The sequence below is a fragment of the Zingiber officinale genome, chromosome 10B, assembly GCF_018446385.1.
Source record: "Zingiber officinale cultivar Zhangliang chromosome 10B, Zo_v1.1, whole genome shotgun sequence".
NCBI classification, from domain to species: domain Eukaryota; kingdom Viridiplantae; phylum Streptophyta; class Magnoliopsida; order Zingiberales; family Zingiberaceae; genus Zingiber; species Zingiber officinale.
In genome coordinates, this window is record NC_056005.1 from 96,027,192 (window position 1) to 96,052,748 (window position 25,557).

General features: G+C 37.8%; 2 protein-coding genes and 1 long non-coding RNA gene across 4 annotated transcripts; 1 reads left to right on the forward strand and 2 right to left on the reverse strand.

Moving 5' to 3' along the window:
* Positions 1-676: 676 nt before the first annotated feature.
* LOC122030113 (aspartyl protease family protein At5g10770-like) lies at positions 677-2,554 on the reverse strand. The gene is made up of 2 exons (XM_042589268.1): positions 2,391-2,554; positions 677-2,045 (listed from the first exon to the last, which is right to left on the reverse strand). Exons 1-2 carry the CDS (start codon positions 2,533-2,535, stop codon positions 781-783), a joined length of 1,410 nt encoding a protein of 469 aa, XP_042445202.1. The 5' UTR covers positions 2,536-2,554; the 3' UTR covers positions 677-780.
* A 1,952-nt stretch (positions 2,555-4,506) lies between these two features.
* Positions 4,507-6,572, forward strand: LOC122030128. Its single transcript, XR_006125317.1, has 4 exons — positions 4,507-4,805; positions 4,889-5,096; positions 5,433-5,563; positions 6,170-6,572. It is a non-coding gene; the product is annotated as an uncharacterized LOC122030128 (long non-coding RNA).
* Positions 6,573-13,656: 7,084 nt separating this feature from the next.
* Positions 13,657-19,197, reverse strand: LOC122029547 (phosphatidylinositol/phosphatidylcholine transfer protein SFH8-like). 2 transcript variants are annotated; one of them, XM_042588579.1, is made up of 15 exons: positions 18,927-19,197; positions 18,444-18,488; positions 18,039-18,342; positions 17,726-17,825; positions 17,382-17,648; positions 17,219-17,296; positions 17,040-17,141; positions 16,910-16,959; positions 16,730-16,829; positions 16,322-16,411; positions 16,119-16,220; positions 15,328-15,490; positions 14,787-15,163; positions 14,388-14,456; positions 13,657-13,815 (listed from the first exon to the last, which is right to left on the reverse strand). In XM_042588579.1, exons 2-15 carry the CDS (start codon positions 18,448-18,450, stop codon positions 13,798-13,800), a joined length of 1,827 nt encoding a protein of 608 aa, XP_042444513.1. In that variant the 5' UTR covers positions 18,451-18,488; positions 18,927-19,197; the 3' UTR covers positions 13,657-13,797. The 2 variants fall into 2 exon arrangements, with proteins under 2 accessions (XP_042444513.1, XP_042444512.1); XM_042588578.1 differs by having other exon boundaries at positions 18,444-18,541.
* Positions 19,198-25,557: the final 6,360 nt, after the last annotated feature.

The window sequence follows — 25,557 nt, forward strand, 5'->3', positions numbered from 1 at the left end:
ATTATTATTATTATTTTGTTCCCATTGCTTTTGCTGTAAATTTATGTTTTGAGCTAAAGAAAAACCTAAAAACAAAGTAGAAGTGATTGTTTAAGTTTCTTAATCCATGCATCATCAGTCGCCTATCCAGTTTGCATTTGCCTGCAGAATTCATGTGTTCTTGACGATTGTGTGAACTTGAATTTACTGTCTTTGTAACGTCGTGTTTTGGCTTTTTGATTACTTGTTTTATTCCTGTCTTAGTATATCTGGTCTATGTTTAAGCAGGACTTAGTACGTTTTAAGTGCATTATAATATGTTCTATTTGTTTGTTATATTCAGTTCTATTTATGTCTTTGGATGCCTTCATCATGTCTGGCCCGAGTAAGGTCATCCATTGTGATGCTGTTTTGGGTTGATGCTCTGTCTCCATTTTTGTTCCCTAAGCTATTACTTAATCGACAGTTCGCTTTTATGCTCGATCAGGAGGTGACCTCGTCCTACATTGTTGGCGTTTGGCCAATTTAACTCTGGTCAGATAGTATCTAGTAGCCAGGGTAACTCTCCTTGAGTAGGTGTTCTTCTAATCCTTCTATGCTTCCAACTATTGGTCATCGAAATAGATAAGAAGGCTAAATTAAGTGAAACTCTTGAACAATTCAACATGCCTTTTAAAGATTCAAAAGTGTGCACAGATGTTAAACGAGGGTATCGCTTAATGACCCTCGAACTTTTTATTACGATAGACATTAGTGGTAATGTTCTTTTACAATTGTCCCTGTTGACATTCTTCGATTAGCTTAACAGCCTCCGGCCGCAAATCCGATCTTCTTCTTCGGCACATCGTAAAGCACACCGAACGTCCTCTGCTGCACGTTCCCCAGGATGCCCACGTCGTCGTCTGCGTCGTTGGCCGCGAAGGCCAGGCAAATCCGAGACTCGTTCACGGCGTACACGATCCCCTCCGGGGCCAGGTTCACAGAAACGTCGCCACTGAACAGCAACGCCACTGCCGGCAGTTTCACTTCCCCGCGCCCCGTCGGGTCGTAGCAGGTGTCGAGGATCGACACGGCGGGCGCTTTCTTGTACCTCGACATACGCCCACGGAAGGCCGAGCGAAGCGAGGCGTAGGCCGCCGGGGGAAGCCGGGTGATGACGGTGCCGGAGTCGATCAGCGTACCGGCTTTGGCGAAGGCCGACGGCTGGATGCGCAGCTGCTGGCCGGCGACGCTGATTCCTATCAGATTGATGAAGTAGAACGTCGGCGTTTTCGCGTCCCTCAACATGTTCGTGTATTTAACAGTCGGATTGGTGCTCCCGCTGTCGCCGAAGGCCAAGTAGCCGGTATCGCTCGCCGACGCCGGCAGGCAGTAGCCGAACACGCCGTTGTACTTTTTCATTGTCTGCGTCACTAGCGACGGCCGGCCGCCGCCGAGGCCGAGGATCCCCGCGGCCAGGCCGAAGAGGCCCTCATTGGCCTGGCCGCAACCAAACAGGAATCGCGGCACCACGTCTGACGGCGTCAGCGCCAGCGCGTCAGACGAGTAGAACCCGACGCTCTGGGACCCGTCGCCGTAGGACACGCCGTAGATACACGTGCCGTCGCTGCAGTCCAACGCATCGAGGTCTGCGCAAGCGGCAGAGGCGCACGTGATGTTGGCGTAGGTGGCCGAGGAAGCCGGGTCGAAAAGCCGGTCGAGTTGGCGGTAACAAGAAACGGTGCAGGGTTGGCACTGGACCCACGTGACGTCGCTGCCGGTGTCAAAGAACAGCGTCTGGGCCTTTGGCGGGGTGCCGAGTCCCACGGTGACGATGTAGTCGCCGGCGGAGACGGATGCGCCGCTGCGGGCGGGAATCTTCGTCGACGGCGCCGCTCTCGTTGATGCAGGGGAAGTGCCGCCGCCACCGAGCTCGGCGGCCGCGATCCGTTGGCGGAGGAAGCCGACGTGTAATTGGTCACGGGCGAGAATCTCAGCTTCGAAATTCGATCTCCGGCGCCTCACCGCCGGCGAGCACGGACCGTGCCGGTGAACCAAGCGTAGTCTCGTAACGTTAGAGAGGGCATCTGCTCATCAAACCAGAGTCAAAATAAAAAAAACTTACACTTTGCCCCTTATTATTCTATTTATTCACATATAATCATTGTTATTTTTACGTTAAATATAGATCCGTTATATTAACGGTCTCCTAGCGCCGACCCCTCGAATATAAAGGGAGATATATACAGATGGGGTAAACTTCAAGTTATCGGTTTCTAAGAATTAACCCCTAACCATTACGATATCATGCGTCCATCATTTATGCTATAGCTTAGAGCTATTTTTTTTACGCTAAAATTTCATCATAATGTTTAATACATAATTTTCAAATACGCCCTTGAAATTTCCCAAATCACGTAGCATGTGCTCACCTTTGGAATTGGAGCACACTTTTCTTGGCAACAAGGAAGAAACGTTAACCTTGTGATGGCTTCTTGATTCTCCATTCGCATTAACTATTAAAGCGAGCAAAACTATAAGAAGAGAGACGAGGGAAGGGAAAGGCGAAGAAGTCATGCCTTCTCGACGTGCAAAGAAATGAAAAACGGAAGAATTTATACGAATGCCATGGTCTTTGGAATGATAGTAGTTGTAGTGGAAGAGTGTTTTGGAAAAGACTGAAATTAGTGGAATCCAACAAGTGAGCAAAATGGAAGTCTCTATTCGTGCCCACTTTGTACTAAATGGAATGGTCAAGGTGTAAGCGAGCTTTAGTGGATTTTAACCTTTCTCGCACGCTCAATTTTTCTTTTCCTCGTGCCATGGCCAAGGTGTAAGCTAGCATTAGATGATAAAGATATGTATATGATTAAGTTAGATTTGATTGATCTTATAATTTTATTGTCCTTTCAATTTTTTTTAAAAGTTGACATCGAGTATTTAGATTATGCTGTCTAATTTTGGGGATAACTGATTCTGTCTTACAGAATTTTTCACTAATCATCAATATTAAGATTGAGAAATGAGTTCATTAATTTAGTTGTTCTTAGATTAATTGTTTATTAAAAAAAATATTCATTAATTTATTAAAATTTAGACTCAATGGTTAAATGTTAAAAAATTGAAAAGATATGCTACCACTTAATCATTGCTCCAGGGCAATTACCAATTACATGACACCACTAACCTCATGTAAGGCCAATGAAATCATGTAGAGCAAATTATAGATTATTAGTAATAGTAGAAAATAGAAAAAATGAGTTTAATTTGATTTTTTTCACTAAATTCACTTTTTTATATTTTGAAGTTGATTAGAAATTCTTATTGGTTATAGTTACGTCAGTAAATGAACAAAACATTTAAGAATAAGATTGTTGTTTGATTTAGTAAGAAATTATTTATATTTGTTTAATATATACCAGATCAATTAAAAAAATAAGTTTAAGTATATATGTGTTTAGTTCATTAATATTTATGAATAATATTTGTAAATAATATTTATAAACAATGTTAGTGAATAATATTCGTGAACTATACATGTTTATTAAAAAAAATTTTATAAACATATTAAATAAATAAAAAAGATTTTAAAATTAACAAATAAATTTAAATTAACAAGTTTAATAACTAATTAAAAAAGTAAAAATTTTAAATAATCAAATAAGTTTAAATTGAAGGTTAGATAATATTTAAATAAATAAATAAAATTTTAAATTATTATTTTAAAATTTTAATTTATTTTAGATTCGAACGAACTTGACCAGCTGGGTTCGGCTTGAATTGTTTACCATCCTAAGCTGTACTTTTGTGTGTAATTAGAAATTGAAAATTGTGAAAATATTTTTTAACGTATTTTTATTCTGAAAAACAAACGGACTTGTTACACGGCCTAATTTAAACAACTCATCAGCCGTCCACGTGTCCTCCTTGGTGAGCACGATTGTGCCGACCTGGACGCCTTTATTATGAAAAAATAGATCTCCTGTCTCCTATGTTTTATGGATAGGAGATGAATAATTATAGTAGGATTATGATCGTAATTTAATCATAATTGATTATGTTTTTTTCTTATATTCGTCATCTCTTTTAGATTATAGTGTGGTAGTGTGGTTTGGAGAGGACGGTCGGAGACTATCTTACTCAGAAGAGCAGATTTTCTGGTCGACAAATTGCGGACCAGGGGATGATCCATTAATGAGGACCTTTGATTTGGATGGACCCTACCTATTTAATGATAGGGTCCATCCAAATTAAGGGTCCTCATATAATGAATCATCTCCTGGTCCATTTGCGGACCAGAGGATCTCTACTGCTTGCTCAGTATCTAGCAACCTGATTACTACTTCTGGATGTGTCCGAACCAGATTATAACATGCAAAGGATGATGAATTCAAAAAAAGATCACAACTAATTATGATCAAATTACGATCATAATTTGATCGAAATTATGAGTGGTCCATCCCTCCCTCTTCCATAGAGAACGGGGACAAGAAGATCTGCTCCCTTTATTATATATTCAAACTGGGCCGCCCAAATCTCATCGCAACTCCTTCATTCGAATTTCCTCCACCTTCCTGCCCCCTCCGCCTCTTCCTCTTCGCCTTCGGTCATCCAATCGGGGCCTTAATGGCGGTGGAGATTCGGAAGGTCTCTGGATCCGTGCTTCATCGCTCCGGAGGATCCTGCTCCAGCCGCCGCTGCCCGGACCTCCAGAAAGATCGCCCGCTCTCAGCCATCTCAACCTCATTCTCATCTACGTCTTCGTGCAGATCCAATCGCGGCCTTAGTGGCGGTGGTTCTGCAGAAGGTCTTCGGATCGGTGCTCCATCGCTCCGGATCCTGCTCCAGTAAGACCACCCCTCCCCTCGGCGATCTCAAAGTCATTCTCATCTACGTCTTTGTTCAGATCTAATCAGGGTCCTAATGGCAGTTGTCCTGCGGAAGGTCTTTGGATCGATGCTCCATCTCTCCGGATCCAACTCCGGCGGCCGGTGCCTGGACCATATGAATGACCACCCGCCCCTAGGCGATCTCAACCTCATTCCCACCGACGCCTTTGTGCAGATCCATTCACAGCCTTAATGGCGGTGGTGCTGCTGAAGGTCTTCGGATCTGTGCTCCATCTAGAGCTGCGGAAGGTCAGATGATATAATCACTAATCTGTACATGTTTCTTCTATGGTTATGCAACTGATATCGTTGGAGACATGATCCATATCAGTCGTTTACAGTTTAACATCACAAAGAATTTACATGACTAGGTAGAGTTTGATTAGATTGCGAATATAATTGTAATGCTGGGAGTAGGCACCCTTCTCCCCCGTCCACGAAATCTCTCATGTTAAGCTTATCGAAATGGCAGTGATGCGAAATCAATACAGTAATCTGTCTTTTTTTATCCAGTTTCATTGGCAGATGCCCTTTCTTTTAGTGATTTCTATTTAGAATCTGATCATTTCTGTTCACTGGACTCAGGTTCCTCACAAATATTACTGCTAAGGCTGGAAATCAAATGCAATTCACATGAATCTATTATATGTGTCTCATTGGTATAACGTCATACAAGTCTACGCCCCCCAAACTTTTGTGCTGTTTCAAGGATTAAGGTAAAACAACTATTGCATTTGAATCATGATGGAAAGTTCTAGTTGATTAGTAGTTGGGCATTTTTTTCCCCCAACTTAAGGTGGAAAGTTCATGGGTGTCTAAATGGGATTACTTGCTAATTTGTATTTTAGACTTTTAGTTGTACTTGCAAACTAAAACGAATCAAAATTATTCTGAATATTACCATGTCTTTGTTAACTGCATTAGTCACGTTAGGTTCACTGAGATGGTGTGTGGTTGTTCCAATGTATAGGGTGCATGCATCACACAATTGTCCCCATACAATTTTTTGGAGCATAGTTGCACTAGGGAATAATTTTGTCGGCCAAAGGGTCATGCTTGCTTTCAATAAGCTAAAGATGAGGAATGTTCTTAAACTTTAGTTATATGATAATCTAATGGTTCATGCATGTTTGCCTAATTATGTGCAGCATATAGCCATGATATACATGCATTAATTGCAATGTTGCGTATATAGATATCTGGATCGACATCCATCTAACTTTTGTATTCAGTTTACTGATGATTTTGATCATATTTTTTATGCCCACTTTGAATGAAACATTTATTCACATTAACTATCTAAAATACTTTTTTATGTCCAGACACTCTGCTATGTGGCTGCTGACTGAGGCAGAGCTACAGCCTACAGAAGGTTACTGAAGCTTCATGTTAAAATAGGGATCACTTTTTCGAAAGAGCAGTTTAAAAATAGGGAAATCGTTTTCCAAACATTACAGGCGCGCTGTAAGTTTTTGTTTTTGTCATCTTTTAACTTGATAAATTAACTTTACAGTGATCATTCTTCTTGCAAGATTTGAATTCCATTGTAGGCTCAATGCAGATTAATCAAAATAAAAAAACGCCGCTGAAAGCTTTTTCCCTTCTTTGCCTTCTGATTGCTTAGAAAATGCAACACCGCACTAAGCCCTGGGGTTAGGAGTATTATTAGGTAAAATTGATAAAGGGAATAAAATATTACAACCATTTCACCTTTTTCCCTCTTCCTCTCCTGTGTGTCCACCTAGCTTTTGGCTGGACGAGTTTCACGCAGCAGGAGGGCACAATGGACTATTCCCTCTCCTCTCCCTATGTGGAGCAAACAGGCCCTTAGTTAAATTAATGAGAAATGATTTATTTGATTAAGTATATTACTAATGATTCATCTTTAATAGTACTCAATGCAAAGATAATAACTAATCTTAATTAGTTACGGCAAATCCTAGTGACGATTATGATGATGAGTATGACTTATCTTCTAAATTGCTCTGAATGAACTGTTATTATCTATTTATGCATCTAATAGCATACAATTCTTGTCTCATCAATTGAAAAATTCCATAGATTCTGCAACATGAACTGTACAAGATTCACCTTTCCTCCATGTCATTCTAGGCCCGTGGTTATGATTCTACTTTAAAAATTGTGAACTGTGCACTACCTCTACCAATCCATGTGGGTTGCTATCAGTTGATACTAACTGCTTGATCGACGACTCATAGTGAGTCACATCTCGATCGAACCAAGAGCAACTTGCTTGAGTTACACTTATTATAACTTGATCATGCCATCATCCGATTGATCCCCTATTTTGCGGAAAAGTGCGCCTAGCAGTGAGAGCTTGAAATTGAGATCACTGCAATCCCAAGCGAGAGAATTTAAGGTTGTTTGCTTATTATATTGATAGGAATGCAAACATGTATAACTGTTGAAAATTGATAGTGATTCAGATTGCATGAGATGAAGCACCGCTCTTAAAAACTCACTCTTGTATTCATAAGATATGTTACAAGGAGAGTATTACAAAGAGGAATAAAAAACTTCTCTCACAAGAAGGGAAGATTGTCCCTCTTGTTTGAGGATAAGAAACGTGGAGAAGGAGATGCTTAGGGGGCGTTTGGTACGCGCATTTTCCATTTTCATTTTCTGGAAAACGCGCGTTTTCTGAAAAACGATGTTTGGTTTGCGTTTTCCGCGCGCGTTTTCTAAAAAATTGGTTATCGTTTTCTAGAAAAACAGAAAATGATAAAAAGTCATTTTCTGTTTTCTAGAAAACGCGCGTTTTCCAGAAAATGGAAATGAAAACGGTGCAAACCAAACGCACCCTTAGCCTTTTTTGTAGAAAATAGAAAAATAGAATTTCTTAATTTTTTCAATGAGAGATGCAACTCCCATTTTATAATGGATGAAATGATTATTTAGCCGTTGTCATCCAACCAAATATTAATTGTATTATAGTCAAAATAATGGCAAGCAATTAATGGCTGATGTGGTACCAATTAATAGCCGATAAACTTACCAAAAGAAGCTGATTTGACAACCAAACAATGGCTAGGTGGCTGGCCAAATAATGATTTGCATAATGGTGGATTTTCATCTGTTTTATCTTCCTTATTTTCAACACTCTCACTCAAGTTTGGCGAATAGATATCCATGGAGCCCAACTTGATGAGGATGTTCTGCATATGGTTAACTGTAATCCCCTTAGTGAAGATGTTAGCAAGCTGCTCATGACTTCGTATATAAGGAGTGATTATGGTTTTGTCTTCTATCTTTTGACGCACAAAATGACAATCAACTTCGATGTGTTTGGTTCGCTCATGAAAGACTGGATTTGAAGCAATATGGATGACTAATTGGTTGTCGCAATATAGTTTAATAGGAGTGGTGACCATAAATCCCAACTCTTCGACTAAAGTCTTCAACCAGACTATTTCACTAGTTGCAATTGTCATTGCCCTATATTCTGCCTCTGCGCTTGATCTAGATACAACTGATTGCTTTTTTACTTTTCCAAGATATTAGATTTCCTCCAACAAATATGCAATATCCTGTAGTTGATTTTCTGTCTTGAGTGTCTCCAGCCCAGTCTGCATCATAGTAGCCCACAATCTCTGAGCTTTTGTTGTTCTTCATGCATATCCCTCTTCTTGGAGATTGTTTGAGATATCTGAGGATCCTTTCAATGGCCTTCCAGTGGCTCATCTTAGGTGCGTGCATATGCTGGCTGATTTGGCCAATTGCATATGCAATATCTGGTTTGGTGATAGTCATGTAGATGAGTTTGTCAACCAACCTCTGGTACCTCTGTATGTCAGCAAAAGACTCATCCTTATCCTTCTCTTCATTATACGTAGAGAATGGACTGTTGGCTGGCTTTGCTCCCAGCTTACCTGTCTCCTATAAAAGGTCAAGAGCATATTTTCTTTGGGATAGAACTAGCCCTTTAGGGGAATAGGCTAATTCTATACCTAGAAAATACTTTAATTTTTCCAAATCTTTAATTTCAAATTTAGACATTAAGAAATTTCTAGCTTGATTAATGCAGTTCATACTACTTCCAGTAATAATTATGCCATCTACGTATATAAGTACTATAGTGGTTTCCCTATCATTATTTTTAATAAAAAGAGAAGAATCACTATAACATTTTCTGAAATTGAGACAAATAAGTGCATAACTTAATTTTGCATACCAAGCTCAAGGAGATTGTTTCAGCCCATAAGTAACATTTCTTAGTCGACAAACCTTTCCTTCCTCTCTTGAATGAATCCCTTGAGGTAATTGCATATATACTTCTTCTTCTAACCCCCCCCCCCCCCCCTGGAGAAAAATATTTTTGACGTCCATTTGATACATTGACCATCTATTGTTGGTGGCCAATGATAAAAGAACCCTTACTATGTTCATTTTAGCCACGGGAGCAAATGTTTCTATATAATCGACACCGTAAGTTTGAGTGTATCCTTTGGCCACTAGTGTGGCTTTAAAGCAATCTATTGAACCGTTGCTTTTATGTTTGACTTTGTAAATCCATTTACACCCTACTGCCTTTTTGCCCTAGGGTAAGGTTGTAATTTCCCATATTCTATTTTTTATAAGGGCATCTAGCTCTTCTTGCATTGCCTTTTTTCATTCTGGATTTTCATTGGCTTCATTATAATTCTTGGGTTCCTGTACTTGATCAATGCCACTCAAAAATACTTGATGACTTAGGAAAGTATTATTAGTAGTATAATAATTAGCAATTGGATGAGATATAGCTTTAAGATTGTAATAATCTACCCATTTAGATGAAGGGAACCTTTGCCTCGTGGATCTTCTGAGGGAAGGTAGAGTTGAACCAGAAGTTTCATTTTCTGATGGCGTTGAGAAACTTTGAGATTGATCTCTCTCTTGCTTATTTCTTGTTTCAATCTCTAAGGAGTTTGGTTTATCATTTTCTCTTTTTTCAAGAGTGTTGTGTCTTCCTTCCTCAGAGTTCGTAATATTTTCCTCCTCGCTTGATTGTGGAGGAAGAATAATTGGCTCTTCTGGAGTATATAGGAACATTTGAAAGTCGTCTTTTTCTTGTTCTTGCTCCTTTTCTTGACCTGCAAAGTAAAACTCATTTTCTACAAATATCACATCCTTCGATGTGTATACTTTATTAGTAACAGGATCATGACATATATATCCTTTTTGAAATGAACCATATCCAATAAAAACACAACATCTACCCTTTTTATCGAGTTTGCCCCTAAGTTGTTCAGGTACATGAACATAACAAACACAACCAAATACTTTCAAGTGTGAGATGTTTGGTTTAATGTTAGTGAGTAGTTCCAAAGGAGATTTACCTTTGAGTACTCTGGAGGGTAAATAATTGATAAGATAAGCAGATGTACTAACTGCATCACTCCAATAACTTTTTGAGATGTTTGCATGAAATAGAATGGTTCTAGTTATTTCTAATAGGCGTCGATTCTTTCTTTCTGCTACACCATTTTGTTGTGGGGTATACGGACAAGATGTTTGATGAATAATCCCCCTTTCTTCTAGATAATTTTTAAATTCATGACTCATATATTCTCCTCCATTATCAGTTCTAAGTATTTTGATATTAGCATTATATTGCTTAGAAGTGTATCGAAAGAAATGCTTAAATGCCTCGAATGCTTGTCCTTTAAATGTAAGCATGTATGTCCAAGTGTACCTAGTTACATGATCAATAAAAGATATAAAATATTTAAAACCTCTTCTAGACACAATCAGAGAGGTCCATATATCAGAGTGAATAAGATCAAAGGCATTTTTATATATTGTTTCAGAAATAGGATAGTACGTTCGAGTCTCCTTTCCAAAAATACAAGCTTCACATGATCTTTCTTCATAAATTTTAGATGGGAACAATTTTTGTAAGGCTTGTTTATGTGGGTGACCTAATCTAGCATACCATAAAGAGTAATTATCTGTTTGGCATGTTGTGAGCGCATGACTATGTTGGTCCAAAAAATAAAGATTATTTCTTCTGGATCCATTACCAATCACCTTGTTCGTTTTGAGATCCTAAAAAGTAACAAAATTAGAATAAAAAACAACCTTGCAATTATGATCTTTAGTGATTTTGCTAATGGATAGTAGATCAGAAGTAAATTGAGGAACATATAACGCATTAGTATTTTTTCCAAAAAGTTCTATCTTTCCTAGTTCTTTAATTTTTAAATTATGTACGTTAGCTACTTTTACCGTCATATGGTTGACTAGTGGTTTGAGATTACTAAGTTTATTCTTATCCCTTACCATATGATAATCACAATCTGAATCAATTAGCCAACTTTGAGAACTAAAAAATTTAGAAGAGTTTGAGCAATTACCTTGATCATTTATAGATGTTTTTACTTGCTCGAGTAGTTTTGAGATATCATTGATGGCGATTTCCAGAGTTGCAATCTTGGCCGAGTTGTGGGATGATTGATCCTTTTTCTTTTAGTGATCATGCCTTAGGTGTGGATGGAGTCGCCAACATTTTTCCTTTGTGTGATTCGACTTCTTGCAGTATCCACACACAACTTTGGATTCTTGGACTTTTCGCCTTTTGTTCTTCTAGGTCTATGTTAAAGTAATGACCCTTTGATTGCAAGGCTTCAAGTCTCATGCTTGCTGCAGCTCTTTGAATCATAGCCCTGACCTCTTGATAGGGAGGAAAACTTTTCATCCTCAGAATCTCTTGACGTAGAGGAGCAAGTTTCTTCTAACGACATAAGAAGGCCAAATATCATATCTTCCTCTCTTTGTTGTTGTAAAACTTTGAAGTCAGTTGTAATCGGCCTCAAAGTATTATATTCATTCCATAGATCTTCATAGTCACCAAATAGCTGGGAAAGAATCTTTTCTTCCTTTTTGATATCTGCAATTTTTCTTTTAATTTCGAAGATCCTTCCCAGATTTGATTCTTGTCCATACAAATTACTCATTTGTTCCCAAAGGACCTTCGACGTTGGTCTGCAAGTGACCATTATTCTATGAGTTTTATCCATAGAATTTGATAGGAGAATAAATACTTCATCATCCTTCTCTTTCCAAGCTTTGAAAGAAAGGTCCGACTCTGCAGGAGGATCATTTGTAATATACTTCAAAAGCTTCCTTGAGTTTAAAGATCTCTTAATATGAGTGGTCCAAGAGAAGTAATTAGATGAATTGAGAATCATAGATGAAAAAATATAAGGTTGTGATGAACTAGCTTGCAAATCTCCCATATTTGTACAACGTATAAAGGTTCGTCAAGGTTGATCGAATTAGTACCCAGAATAAGCTTGCAACGTCCTATCGGGATCAATCAACTTGCTCTGATACCATGTTGAAAATTGATAGTGATTCAGATTGCATGAGATGAAGCATCGCTCTTAAAAACTGACTCTTGTATTAATAAGATATGTTACAAGGAGAGTATTACAAAGAGAAATAAAAAACTTCTCTCACAAGAAGGGAAGATTGTCCCTCTTGTTTGAGGATAAGAAACGTGGAGAAGGAAATGCTTAGCCTTTTTGTAGAAAATAGAATTTCTTAATTTTTTTCAATGAGAGATGTAACTACCATTTTATAAGGGACGAAATGATTATTTAGTCATTGTCATTCAGCCAAATATTAATTGTATTATAGTCAAAATAATGACAAGCAATTAATGGCTGATGTGACACCAATTAATAGTTGATAAACTTGTCAAAAGTAACTGATTTGACAACCAAATAATGACTAGGTGACTGGCCAAATAATGATTTGCATAATGATGGATTTCCATCTATTTTATCTTCCTTATTTTCAAGATAAACAATGTTAGCACTAATACTACGACTCAAGTACGATAGGTATTCCATAAGAGAGGCAGGGATCTTATAAAAGCCTTTCTACATGACAAATATGGTGTCAATGCTTGCGGGTGTTGAAGTGTCTGTTATATGACTATCCAGTGCCATAGATTAGGTTTCAGACAATCACATAATGCCAAAGTATTATATATGGCTTCGGTGATGCATGGCGTGTTGTTATGAAGAAACAGTTCGACCGGTTGCAACATAGCAACGCCTATCTGGTATTTGTTATTAATCCTGATTTTGTTCATTTACTGGAGTGGATTTTAGATGCCACCTCGTTGATGCAGCACGGTTGCATCAAGGGATAGCTTATTAAACAAAGCCCTACAAATCAAGAATATTTTTAAAAAACAAATAAATAATTTATGGTGTGCGTTGACTGTCAACTTAGATGGTGTAAATAGAAAATACTCATGATTAGCTTTTGATCATTTGTTTCTTGAAACTATTCTTACTTTTCATCTGCTTTTCTTTTGTTTTTGTTTTTTTTTTTTTTGCAAAGTATATTGAGTATTACTTTTCTTGTTCTAATTGTTTGTCAATTATAATTCCATTTTTATCATTTTATGGAATTCTAGAATTTTACAAATTTTCGATAATCATTTTTGATAAATAATAAAATTACTAGTGTACGGTCACTTCAAAGGAACAAAAACAAGCAAAAAACAATAATGTTTTTTTTTTGTAAAAAATATTCTGGTAAAAGAATTGGGTCAATTGTTAGTTCTCACTTATTCTATAACATAAATATGCCAACGACCACCACTGGTCGATACGTTTTTATTAGAAATTTTCGTATTAAAAATTTATTAAATGAACTTGGCTAATAATTTGTTAGAAGTTTTAGTAGATTTAGCATTTTTTTTTTGTCCTATACAATATTACTTACTATATTTAATATGCATTTCTCATTCATTTGTTATTTTTGGATGAAAGATATCGAACAGGACAGTTCAAGGTTAACAGAAAATACCATTGAGTAAAATTTCCTTTTCGTATTCTCTGAATGACAATCAGTAGCCGTACAAGATCGTATTCGCTGGCCAAGTTTGCCGAAGGCATGTGTTCGACTAAGTTCACTCGCAGAGAATTGGCACACCTCAACAAAATATCCTCCTCTGAATCAAGAACAAATAAAAGAGATCAAAAAGCTACTACAAGTTTGAGTAAGACATAAAGTAATGAATAATTTGAGGTAGCTATCTAGCGAACATATAATTCTGATGTTCGAAGGTTATTATTCTATTGACTTTATGGTGCTCATCTTGAGGTAGCTCTCTAGATAACATATAATTCTGATGATATATATATATATATATATATAGAAGTGATATGCTGCGGACAAAGCCGTGCGGACCGCTGCGGACATGCTTTCCTGATCGGTCACCAGTCCGATCAGGGAACCGATCATTTTCTGATCGGTCTACAGACCGATCAGGGGGTTCCCTGATCGGTCCAGAGACCGATCAGGAAGACATGTCCGCACGGTTTTATCCGCAGCATATCACTTCTGTATATATATATACTAGAATTATATAAAAGTAACATAAAATAAGTAGGGTAATAAATCGCTAATATGAAAACTTGGCTTGAGAAGTCGAAAGAAGAAAATTTTAGATTATTAGCATTTTGAATGAAACATTTACAACAGAAAGAAAAGTAAAAGATAAAAAACCAATCCACAAAGTACCTTTAATTCTTGGGTTGCATCTAATGATTCAATGATTTCCAGCTGCTTCATGACTGTGGCATGCAATACCTAATACATGCAGAAGTAACCAAATCAGGTGCTGGGAACATACAAACCCTACATATCGAAATTCAGAACAGAAAATAATATTGCATCGTATTTTATAATATGATTTCCAATTACTTTTTTTTTTCTTTGAATAGAAAATGTCCATTCGGAAACTTAAAACCTCCTGTGCTGAACACCTAATAGGAGATATCCTTTTGTTGAGCCAATTAGGGACCATTCTCTACTAGAAAAACTAATTGCAAAAACTGAATTTATCAGTTTTCATTGATTTACTAGGCCTCATACTCCAACTTTCTAAAGAAAATCATCATGTAGCAAATACTAGCTTACCTGTTTTGTCTTCTCGAGGTCGAACTCAATGTGCTTTATTCGGTCCCAAGATTCAAGTAGCATGCAATCCTTCTCAAAAGGAATCTCCACGGGTTTGCTTGTGAGCTCATCAAACTTCTTCTCTAGCTGCCGAAGACGCTCTAAACAAACAACCATATGTTGTTCAGAAGTATCTTCTATAGAACCTTCTTCTGCAACCTCATTGTGAGCTTCTGGTGGATGGATATCACTCGACCTTCCCTCTTTTGAACTAATGACATGTAAGAAGGCCAGAATTTTGAGTAGGAAAGATATGACTATTCTTAAAATCCATCGATACAATGGTTCTCGCTCTCTGAGTTCCTGATCAGCGATCATGTATCTTCCCGCCTGCACATCTGACAAAATTAAAATATAATTCAGTTTTTATTTTTCTTAATCATAATTTCAAAATATTAATGTGTTTTTTTTTATAGATTCATTGATTCCATTTATTAAATGTCAATATCTCTTGATCGAAACTAGATCGCAAATCAATATATATCGCATAGATTTGCAATACCTTGTCCATGTGATGTTGGGATGTTGCACGAACTCTGACCATGATATCTGAAATCTGTTTTGTTATAAGATTTTGATTCTCTTTGACCACAATCTATAGATTTATCAACGACAACGAAATGGTCATCGCAACTATAGTAAGCTGGTGAATCTTTCACCTTCACCTGCATATACATCAAGAAACAACCCGATCAAATAATTAACATACTGGCTGATATGACCATTTAGATATTTTACACAATCCACTAGAGGTTGAACGTGGGTTGGTTTGAGTCCACTTATAAATGTCAATAAAAAAAACTAATGAAACAAAAAAATAAATAAATTATAATTTCATAAGTGAAAAATCTTATTGAAAGACCTAGTCGATGCAATATAATTATATATCCAAACATATAAAATATAAACATAATAGTGTAATATTCACAAAGACTATGATTCTTGACTATTTAATGAACTTTGTTGTAGCTGTTAATGTTAATGCTATTTATTGATACATATAATTTATTACATATTTAATTAAATTTATTAAACTTGGATCAGATAAAAAATATTTGGTATTTTAAACTAGAGATTCAATTAGATTATATTTTTTTTAATCCATGGACCCATCCAATATCAAAATAATCTAAATTCTAGAGTTAGATTGGATTAGGTGGAATTAGATGTGTTTGAATTCATATGTTGTATAAAATCATTGCATTTTTTCATCAGCAGTGAAGGACTAACTAGAATTCCGACAAATAAACATAATGTACCGAATTGAAAACCAGAGAGTGAAGGGAAACTCACTTCTTCACGAACTGGAGCTAGACGGCTATGCTCGATAGTTTTAGAGACTAGATCATCCATATCTGATCCAGAATCAATTGTCCATGTACCGCTGCTTCTTCCCTAAAGATGAAGAAGAAAGGATAAAAGAAAATCATTAAAGGACATTACACAATACATCCATACAAATGAGGAACAAAATAAAGACAAAATAGAAAACTTGCCTTCAAAAGATATGACCCTACAAAGGCTTCATCTCCTTCTGACATTCGTCTAGTATGCCTTAGCAATGTTGTTTCAGCATTATGTACAAACTAAAATTTGAAGAAAAAATACATTACTTATTTTAAGGATAAAATAATAATTGCTTCAACACCAAAGAAACAATATGATATGGAAAGAGTTTGAAAGAATGATTTGTGTGAAATAGTATCAGAGTAAACAACATTTTTTCAAGCTCAAATCTTCCTGAAAGGTCTTAGAAATGATTCGATATTGAGGTGGGTAAATGCAACTAAATCAACTAGTTATTTCATTATGATATGAGATTACTTCCTTTTAGTTCAGATCCTAAACCAGATCGAATGACCAAATGGAAAGCAAAAAACTCTATAGTCAATGAATAAATGTACCTCCATAATGTTGGAATTATTCCATGGCCCTTTGTTAGACTTCAAACATCCGCCTTCACTGGAGCAAGTGCACATGCCACCCAAAAAATCTGGAAGTTGGCTGAAATTCCACGAGCATATAACTTAACAATTAAAAGAACAAATATTAACAATATCACGAAGAGAAAGATATGCCCCTACCAATAGTCGATAACTTCAAGCAAAGCACTCTGGTACTTTGTTCCCAATACCTTCACGATACAGTAATCAAAACGTATTGCAATACATCAAATACCAGAAAATAAGACACATTCAGTATTGGAGAACTTACATGTATCTTTGCAGTTGTTTTTGGGTCAAGAAAACCTTTGACTGTGTTCCAAAGGAGCCTAAAGCCAGGACCAGCATTGATAATGAACATCTCGTGTAATGTCTGCACTTTAACAAGCAAAACATTGCAGTTTGAAGTGAGGAATAACAATGATGATGAAAATGGATAAAGTTCAATACCTCAGGATAGTAATCCCCATCAATTTTCTGCATTTTGAGCAAAAGGTCTCTAGCTGTCTTGCTGAAATTCTTCAAACCCTGACTCAGTGGAATGCAACTTGAAATATCAGACAAGTTCAGACAAATGGTTCGAGTGGGTCAAACAAGGAAAGAAACTCCATACCACTCCTTGCACATCCAAAATTGTAGTCGTCGAGTTAATGTGCCTTTTTGCAGCAACTGAGCATGCAGGAAACTTATCGTGTAAAGTTTTCTCGAATTCCTGGACATGATATTTGATATATCGGTCTATTGTAGTAATGTGCATCAGCTTATTTGGTTCCACTTTCCCTAGCCTCTCAACATAAACTGGTCTTCCTTGTTTATCAACTCCATGGTATCCCTGAGGATAATTGTGTAAAACTTCCTCGAGCTCTTCAAACTTAAAATCCTGGCATCCAGTAGGTTTTACATATATACATGTCAGCATTAAGTGATGTCCATTGGCAAACTATAGATATAAGCTACCTCAATGATTGTGTCCGTTCCAAATTCTTTTCTCCAATGAAGCATGTCAGCCCACATCTGAACTGCTTTCTCACAGTCAAATTTTCTAGCTTTCAAGAATCTGTATCATGTAAATTCATTAATAAACAATTAGAAAAATGAAATCACATCTAGAACACCAAGTTGAGACAAGCACGGTGTAAAATTAAACCCAATTGAATCATATGTTTAAAATTGATATTGAATAAAGATGCTTATAGTCTAGTTAAAACAAGTCAGGTGAAGGATTTAATGCTAAAACAAAGTTCCTGTTCTTTAATAGTGGAAAGTTAACCTGAGCATCATATGATAGTCATCGTGTCTATCAGGCAATAAGTCTCTAGAAAATAGCTCCTTTCGGAACGAATAGACTGCAAGCTCCTCCTCCACATCCCTTATATCTTCAATCGACACTGTAGAAGTCCTATTTGGGGTTCTCTTTTTCCCTCGCTTCTTAAGAGAGTGGGTAAATCTCGAAGAAGCACTCAACGCCTTTTTCTTTAGAGACCCTAAACTCAACCTTTTTCGTTCATCTTCTGAGTTCTCCACATCTGATCTTCTTTCTTTTCTATCTTCCCGACTGTGAAACGTATCGAGACCTTACAGCACAAAATATATATACATATTAAAAGGGTATCAGACAGGAAGAATTCTATCAGCGCTTCATAAAGACAGTTAATATGAATCCAAGTTGACATACCAGTCATTTTCTGATAACCTTCTGAAGTATTCACTAGTTTATAATCTGCCAAGTAAGATTGTTTTTAGATCGCCAGGAACCAATGCCTCCATATAGTTCTGATACCGGAAATACAGCACTAGATGTAAAGGCCAGAAGAAGAAGAAAAAATAACGAGATACACAAGTTTCGATTACGACAAACAAAGAAGAACAACCATTCCCGATCGAGTGAAATCAATCCCCACCAAAGTTCAAATCGACAGAGTTCAAACATATATCATGTGCGCATATTTATTCAGTTGCTTTGAGATTTAAAGGCAAACCTAATGCGAGAAATGCCGACAAAAAATCGAGATCAGAAACTCCATGAATAAGACTCATCGGAGAAGATCTCGCACATCAACGGATCAACTAATTTGACAGACGACTCAGATCCCTGATTCATCATCGGAAAACAACCAAAGATCGAGCTCGGAAACAGATCGTCGAGACGAAAAACTACCTGGATCACCGAGTTCTCACGGTAGCACAGGCGGCGACAAAATTCCACCAGCGAAGACAAAATTCCTGGGACAAACGGAAACGAAAAAAAGGCAGATCGACGAGATTACACCACCGAAGACAAAATTCCTGGGACAAACGGAATCGAATCGGAAGCCCGTCCTCTCCGATCGCTCCAGCTGCAATATATTCCTCTCCTCGCCGCTCGCTCAGCTGCAAACGGAATTGGAATGATCGAGACCGATCGTGTTTCGGTTGTATTTAAAGTGGAGAGCTCCGCCGACAAAGTAACGTTAATAATAATAAATGAATATCTGGACTCCTTCAGCTCCTCAACTAAACCGGACCGGCGCTCCCATGTAAACCGGCCCGAACCGACAGATCACTTCTGATTTCTCTCAGTCGCATTGCCGCTTTGAGTATCAGCGGACGTGCCAGCTACAGCTTGACATATTTAGTTAAAAATAATCAATTAATTCATGTCGATTTTAGAATTTTAGTTTATTAAATTAATTTTGCAGTTTTCAGCATTTTAAGAATTTAAAATTAAACTGTCAAAAAGAAAAAGAAACGGCGTGGTGCGCGCAACGAGGCAGCTACCGCATGCAGTAATCGGTGCAGGCTGTGTTGACGATGATACGCTGAATATATCGGCTCACAGAACAGCTTAAACGCGAGAAAAGATGAATGATGGCGACGCAGGACCCACAGGTTTTCCGCGTCAACCTCCTGTTCGCTGGCTTGAACAGACAGCGAATCGTCGGGCCTGCTTGGTCTCCCGCGCGCTTTTTAACGAACGCATTGCTACTCCTACGATGCCATCTGCATTCGAGTGGCAGACGCATTGTCGGCTACGCTGTTGTCGCCGATTCGATGGGCTATTTTTCAGTTGTGCCCTTCTAATTACAGATATTTATGCAATTTGATGACAAAATGTTGCAATATATTTACAAATAACACCCTACATATTATGGATTTGTCATCAAGCATTCAAATAGTTTGTTTATTATTCATAAAATTGCGTGACCAATCGATAACATTGACGGCTTTCTACTTTATTTTATGGTTTAATTATTAGCAACTCCAAAGTCAAGAGCGCCCTACAATCGGAATAAATAAATTTTGGAGCTCAGATCGCAGGTAGAACTTGTCGAGTCCTCCGTGTTTCACCAAATCGTGAAGGACCTGAATTGAATATTCTCGTAATGTGAAGCCCGAACTTAAAATACGGTGACTGGTCAAATATTCGAAAGCACCAGATAGGTCATTGTCATGGCAGCGAAACCTACTTTATTTTCCAAAGCTATGTTTAAAGTACAAGACACAACCTGCATAGCAGTGCCTGCCCCCTTCTCAGTCTCAACCTCCCGTTTAATATATAAAACTAATCGAAGGACTATTGTTTTCGTAGATTTAACTTCATCCATCAATTTAAGAAGGGCTTACTCCCTCTTTTCGGGATCATTTAATGGTTAACACATGAAATATTGTCATCATAAAATTTAAGATTTGAATTTTAACATAGCCGAGATAAATACTTCAATTATGTGTTAGTCATTATTCTCAAGGTTAGTAGTCGTTCGTAATTTACCCCGTCCGTGTTGACTCTGGAACGAATTGGTGGAGACACTAATTGCGAGCGTATTCACTTTTTGTCACAAAAAAGACTTACTCCTATTTCACCTTTAGCTATTTGAGGGTGAACTATAAATCACTTAACAATTGATTATAAAATGAGATAAGTATAATCAATTTTTATTATAAGAGGCCAATTTCTGATAGAAGTATACTCTCAGAAAAAAAAATTCCTTCCATCCTATAACTACTTGGTAGTCGGCAATAAATTAACTTCGTAATTTATTTTTCTTCACATAATTTAAGAATGAACTATAAGAGACATTTAGGGTGAACATAATCATTTTTGTTATAAAGGAAAGACTTAGGCTCTAAGAGTGCGTTTGGTTCAAGTTATCATTTATAATTTTGGTTATGTAATTACCTAGTAATCACATAACTAAGGTTATAGGAAATAAAACATAACCTAATGTCGTTTGGTTTAATTCCAAGTAATGTAACACAAACTTGTTTGTTTCGAGGTTCTAATGCATAACCTAATTTTATATTTATGGTATTATCCTTTGTTCCATCAAAGATATTTTATAACTAAATCAATTTAATATTTGATTATTTTTTAAAATAAATCAAATTAATAATATTAATATTCAATAATATAAATAAAGAAAATTAGATAATATTTTATTTTAATTTTATAATCTATTTAAATAATTTATTAAAGTTAATAATGAAGTTTTACTTACAATTTGTTTTCATTTAATAAAGTTTTAATTAAAATAGTAACATTTAACTTAAAATAGCAAAATAAAAAAAACGTTGTAGATAAAAGTAAAGTTGTTCTTCTTCCTCGCCTCGCGTTGCCCACTGCCGCAAGCCGCCTTCGCTGCCCACCGCCCGCCCGTCTCCCCTTGCCTACCGCCCACCGCTTGCCTCCCGCCGACCTTTTCCCACCGCCACAAGCCGCTTCGCTGCCCACAAGCCGCCTTCACTGACCACCGCCCGCGCCGTCTCCCTTTGCCTGTCGTGCCGCCATCCAACGATCTGTTTTCACGTCCGACGATGCGCGACCGTTGCCCACCGACTGCACCCCGACGCCTATTGCTGCAGCCGACCGCCTTCGCTGCCCACCGTCTGCTCGTCTCTCGTTGCCTAACGCCCACCGCTGACCTCTTGCTGATCTGCCGCCACCTCCGACGAAGCCGACCACTGCCCACACTACCCGACGCCTTTTACTGCAGCCTACTACCGCCACCTTCGTGCTCTGGTCATATCGAAGGATAATTTCGGACAAAAAATTTCATAACCTCAGGAATCAAGAAAAACCAAGACAGCCAAATGTATTTCTATTCCGGATTGGATGCCCCAATTGATGACGTGTGCTGACGTTTCGGAATCGAGGAAAACTTAGGAATCCAAAAAAACCTCGAACCAAACACGGTTATTGTAAATAACCATAGACAGATAACCAAGGTTATCCACGATAACCCCGAACCAAACACGCCCTAAGGGTTGAATCTTAAACACACGATAAAGATTTTTTTTTCTTCAGTTAAATGACAAAAACATTGATTATTTGGTTGGGTCTTCGCGAGACTTTTTGATTTATCTTAGTGACCGGTGGAAAATTTCTATGAGATCGGACCGATCACCTCTAGGATTAGTTGATTTGAAGATTTTGATACTTGAATTATAAAAAAACTTACTTTTGTGTTTTTTTTAAAAAAAAAATAGTTGTGTTAATTTTATTAGTTTGCTGGGATTATTTTTTGATTTATGATGTTCAGTGTGAAATTTTTATAGAACCGAACTAATCATCCAGGATTAATCGATGTAAACTGAATATACGATGTTCACTAAAAAAACAAAGACTTACCCTATTAAGCATTTTAAAAGAAGAACATCTAATAGATGATTTAACCGATGAAGTTTTTTTAATGAATGATTTTGTAAAGCATATTTTAATTAATTAATGAATGAATTTTTCTTAATAAACGGTTGACTTAAAAATAATGAATGTAGTTCTATATAATCGAACCGATTATTCTAAAATTAATACGCATAAATTGAATATACGCCGACTTAAAAAAAATCATCTACCTTCAAATTCAAATTAATCAAATAAAACTTAGACTAAATTAGTCTTAGTTCCCGGATTAACCACCCGAACCGGTTGACCTACTCATTATTTTAAACCCTAAACATGTCGGCACATGCCAACTTTGTGAATGCTGAAGGCAATTGGTGATATTAATTCTCCATGGAGAAAGTATTGTTCCAAATGTAGATTTGAAACTAACAAAATTATGAGTATAGAACAAGTATTGTTCCAAATGTTCAGGAGTCAAAAGGCAGGAAAGGAGCAAAGCAAGTGACCTTACTCAAAGGTCACATGCATTGTTCCCCGCTCAAGTCGCCATATCATTTAAGTATATGATTGGAATGTTAAACGAATTGAATGCAGCTTAAAAATTGGAAGAAATGAGTCTAAATACAGAGGAAATGAAATGACAGGGAATAAAATAAGAATGAATATCTCAATCAAACCCACGGCCTAGCTCGGTCGGTTTGTTTGGCATGTTTAGCCCATTTTATATTGATCATGTCAGGTGATACAAGCCTTCGTTCCAGCTAGTAACTTTTTGGGAAATGAACATAGTAGCGTAATACAAGAGTAGTCCCGTATACAAAACTCCTATATATATAGGTTTAAAAAAATATATATTATAGGTAATCTTATTTTATAATATTTTATAAAATGTTATTTTTAAAACACAAATCCATGAAATCAAAATCACATAACAATAATTTTATTTTGTGACAAGGCATACCAACCTAATAAAATTAAAAAATAAATAAATAAATAAAATCATAAGGCTTGATGTAATTTTGTGAAGACGAGAATCAACCAACATATAACTTGTTTCATGCAATAGCAGATGTTTCAGTATGAAAATTTCACTACGATGATGTAGCGATAGAAATATATCCACCATCCAATAGCGATGACGTTAAGCCATTCTCCGAGATTTCTTCTCATAGCATAATGACTCTTATGAAGAATAAGAAACATCAAACACTTATTAGGAGTGTTGGACAAAACAATCTATTGTCGGAAATATTTGGAACTTTATCAAATTTAAATTATACGAAATTAAATTCAACTTATCTGTCGAGATTACCTGAATTGATAATCTCAAGCTGCCAGCAGGGGTTGGTTTTTCCCAATTGTTGTACGCGGAGTGGCTGAGCGAGCAAAGCGTTCGAGCAGCAAAGTTTGAGCGGCCGAATCCGAGCGGCAAAGTCTGAGCGGACTAAAGGGTCGATCGGGTTCAGTAGCCAACCGGGTAGCAAGGCTTCCGAATTGCTGATCAAACTGAAAGTTCGACTGAGTAGTGCGGTCGAGCAAGCTGAACGGTTGGTCAGTTAGACTGACTGAGCAGTCAAGCTGAGCGAGCTTCTCCCGAGCGAGTTGGAGGTTGTCCGAGCAGAAAGGCCGAGCGAACAAGTTAGTTGTTGAGCAAGCTGGAGGTCGTCCGGATAGAGAGGCTAAACGAGCGAGTTAGCTGCTGAGCGAGCTAGAGGTCGTCCAAGCAAAGAGGTCGAATGAGCGAGTTAGCTGTTGAGTAAGCTGGAGGTCGTCCGGGCAGAGAGGCCGAACGGGAGAGTCAGGCGACCGAGTGAACATGCGGTCGAATGAGCGAAGCAGCCAAGTGGTCGATCAGGCAGCGCAATAGGGTGACCGGACGAGCAGCAGCCAAACGAATGCGGTTGGCCAGGTCGAAGTTGAGCTTGAGACTTGCCGGGTGTAGAGGCTGGCCGGGTGGATGAAGCAACCAAGCGAGTGAGCCTTTGACAGAGCAAATCGACCGGCAGAACGAAGCATAGAACTTGACCGGGCGGGCGAAGCGTAGAACTTGACCGAGCGGGCAAAGCGTAGAACTTGACTGGGCATGCACACTAAGTGAACTGAGGCCTACAATGAACACAGTTTCCTTGAAACAAATTCGTCCCACCTCCGGCTGTATTTCGAGGATTTCTTGGATCGTCTATTTCTCAGGATACAATAGGCAACCGTGATCCCTACCAAGCACTGGTGGTCACAGCGAACTGAGAAGTACCCGATTGCTATCATGAATACTTCGTCGAGCAACAGATGATCGATAGAGAGAAGGACGTAGGTGGGGAGCTTCTGTTGTTTTTCTATGTGTGTAATCTTTTTTCCTATGATCATAACCTCCTTATATAGGAGTTCAGATCAACGACAAAGTTAATGATCAATTAAGCATCATTACTCGACCAACTGTGAAAAGCTAGCATTTCGCTCAAAAGTAGCAAAAAAATTTACGTGACAAAATATTGGTTGTTCCACTTGGGTAAATGTTGCCCCGACCGTCCAGCATTCGACGCACGTAGGTCGTGCTCACACACGAGTCAATTTGGTTCAGTGCAATTTGGGCCATGGATTTGCACTCCCGCACACCTACACGTGAGAGAGAGCATCTCCCCTTTTATTTGTTCACATCATCAAAGCATATGAATTAATATAAACCAATCAATTTACCTTGAAGATCCTAATGTAAGACTAAAATCTCATTCACAATAGAACTCTATACCTCTTTTATTTCTTCTTCATTCACATATATCCAATAAGGAGTTCTCTCAACAAAATCACTCCAATGCCTAAGTGAGTCTGGTGTTTCGATAATATAAGAAAAAGATAAATGTGAAATATAAAGTTAGAGAGAGAGCCTGAGCACCTTGCCTGGAGCATATACTTGGCCTTATATTTATGTGAGAGGAACATGTACCTATAGAGATCATGGGAAAGTGGAGCAGAGATCACGGGGAGTGAGAAGAAGATATGGGCGAGTGAGGATCATGCCCCATGTCTTTTTGTGTCCAGTTGAATCGACACGGAAACTAGATGGTTTGACAAGTCGAATCGGCTCGGAAGGTCGGATTCTTTCACACAACTCCTATATTGACCATGTCAAAACAAACAAAGATGACCAGTGCTCAAGGTACCATATGACAGAATTCTTTAGTGTTATATGTTC

What these genes read in the sequence shown, in the direction of transcription:
- LOC122030113 (XM_042589268.1), bottom strand. Translation starts at nt 2,535, where the DNA reads ATGACTTCTTCGCCTTTCCCTTCCCTCGTCTCTCTTCTTATAGTTTTG. An exon ending in AGTGTGCTCCAATTCCAAAG is followed by an intron (nt 2,046 to 2,390) that starts GTGAGCACATGC and finishes TTTGATGAGCAG; the next exon opens with ATGCCCTCTCTAACGTTACG.
- LOC122029547 (XM_042588579.1), bottom strand. An exon ending in TAGGGTCATATCTTTTGAAG is followed by an intron (nt 16,221 to 16,321) that starts GCAAGTTTTCTA and finishes CTTCATCTTTAG; the next exon opens with GGAAGAAGCAGCGGTACATG. An exon ending in CCCAACATCACATGGACAAG is followed by an intron (nt 15,164 to 15,327) that starts GTATTGCAAATC and finishes TAATTTTGTCAG; the next exon opens with ATGTGCAGGCGGGAAGATAC.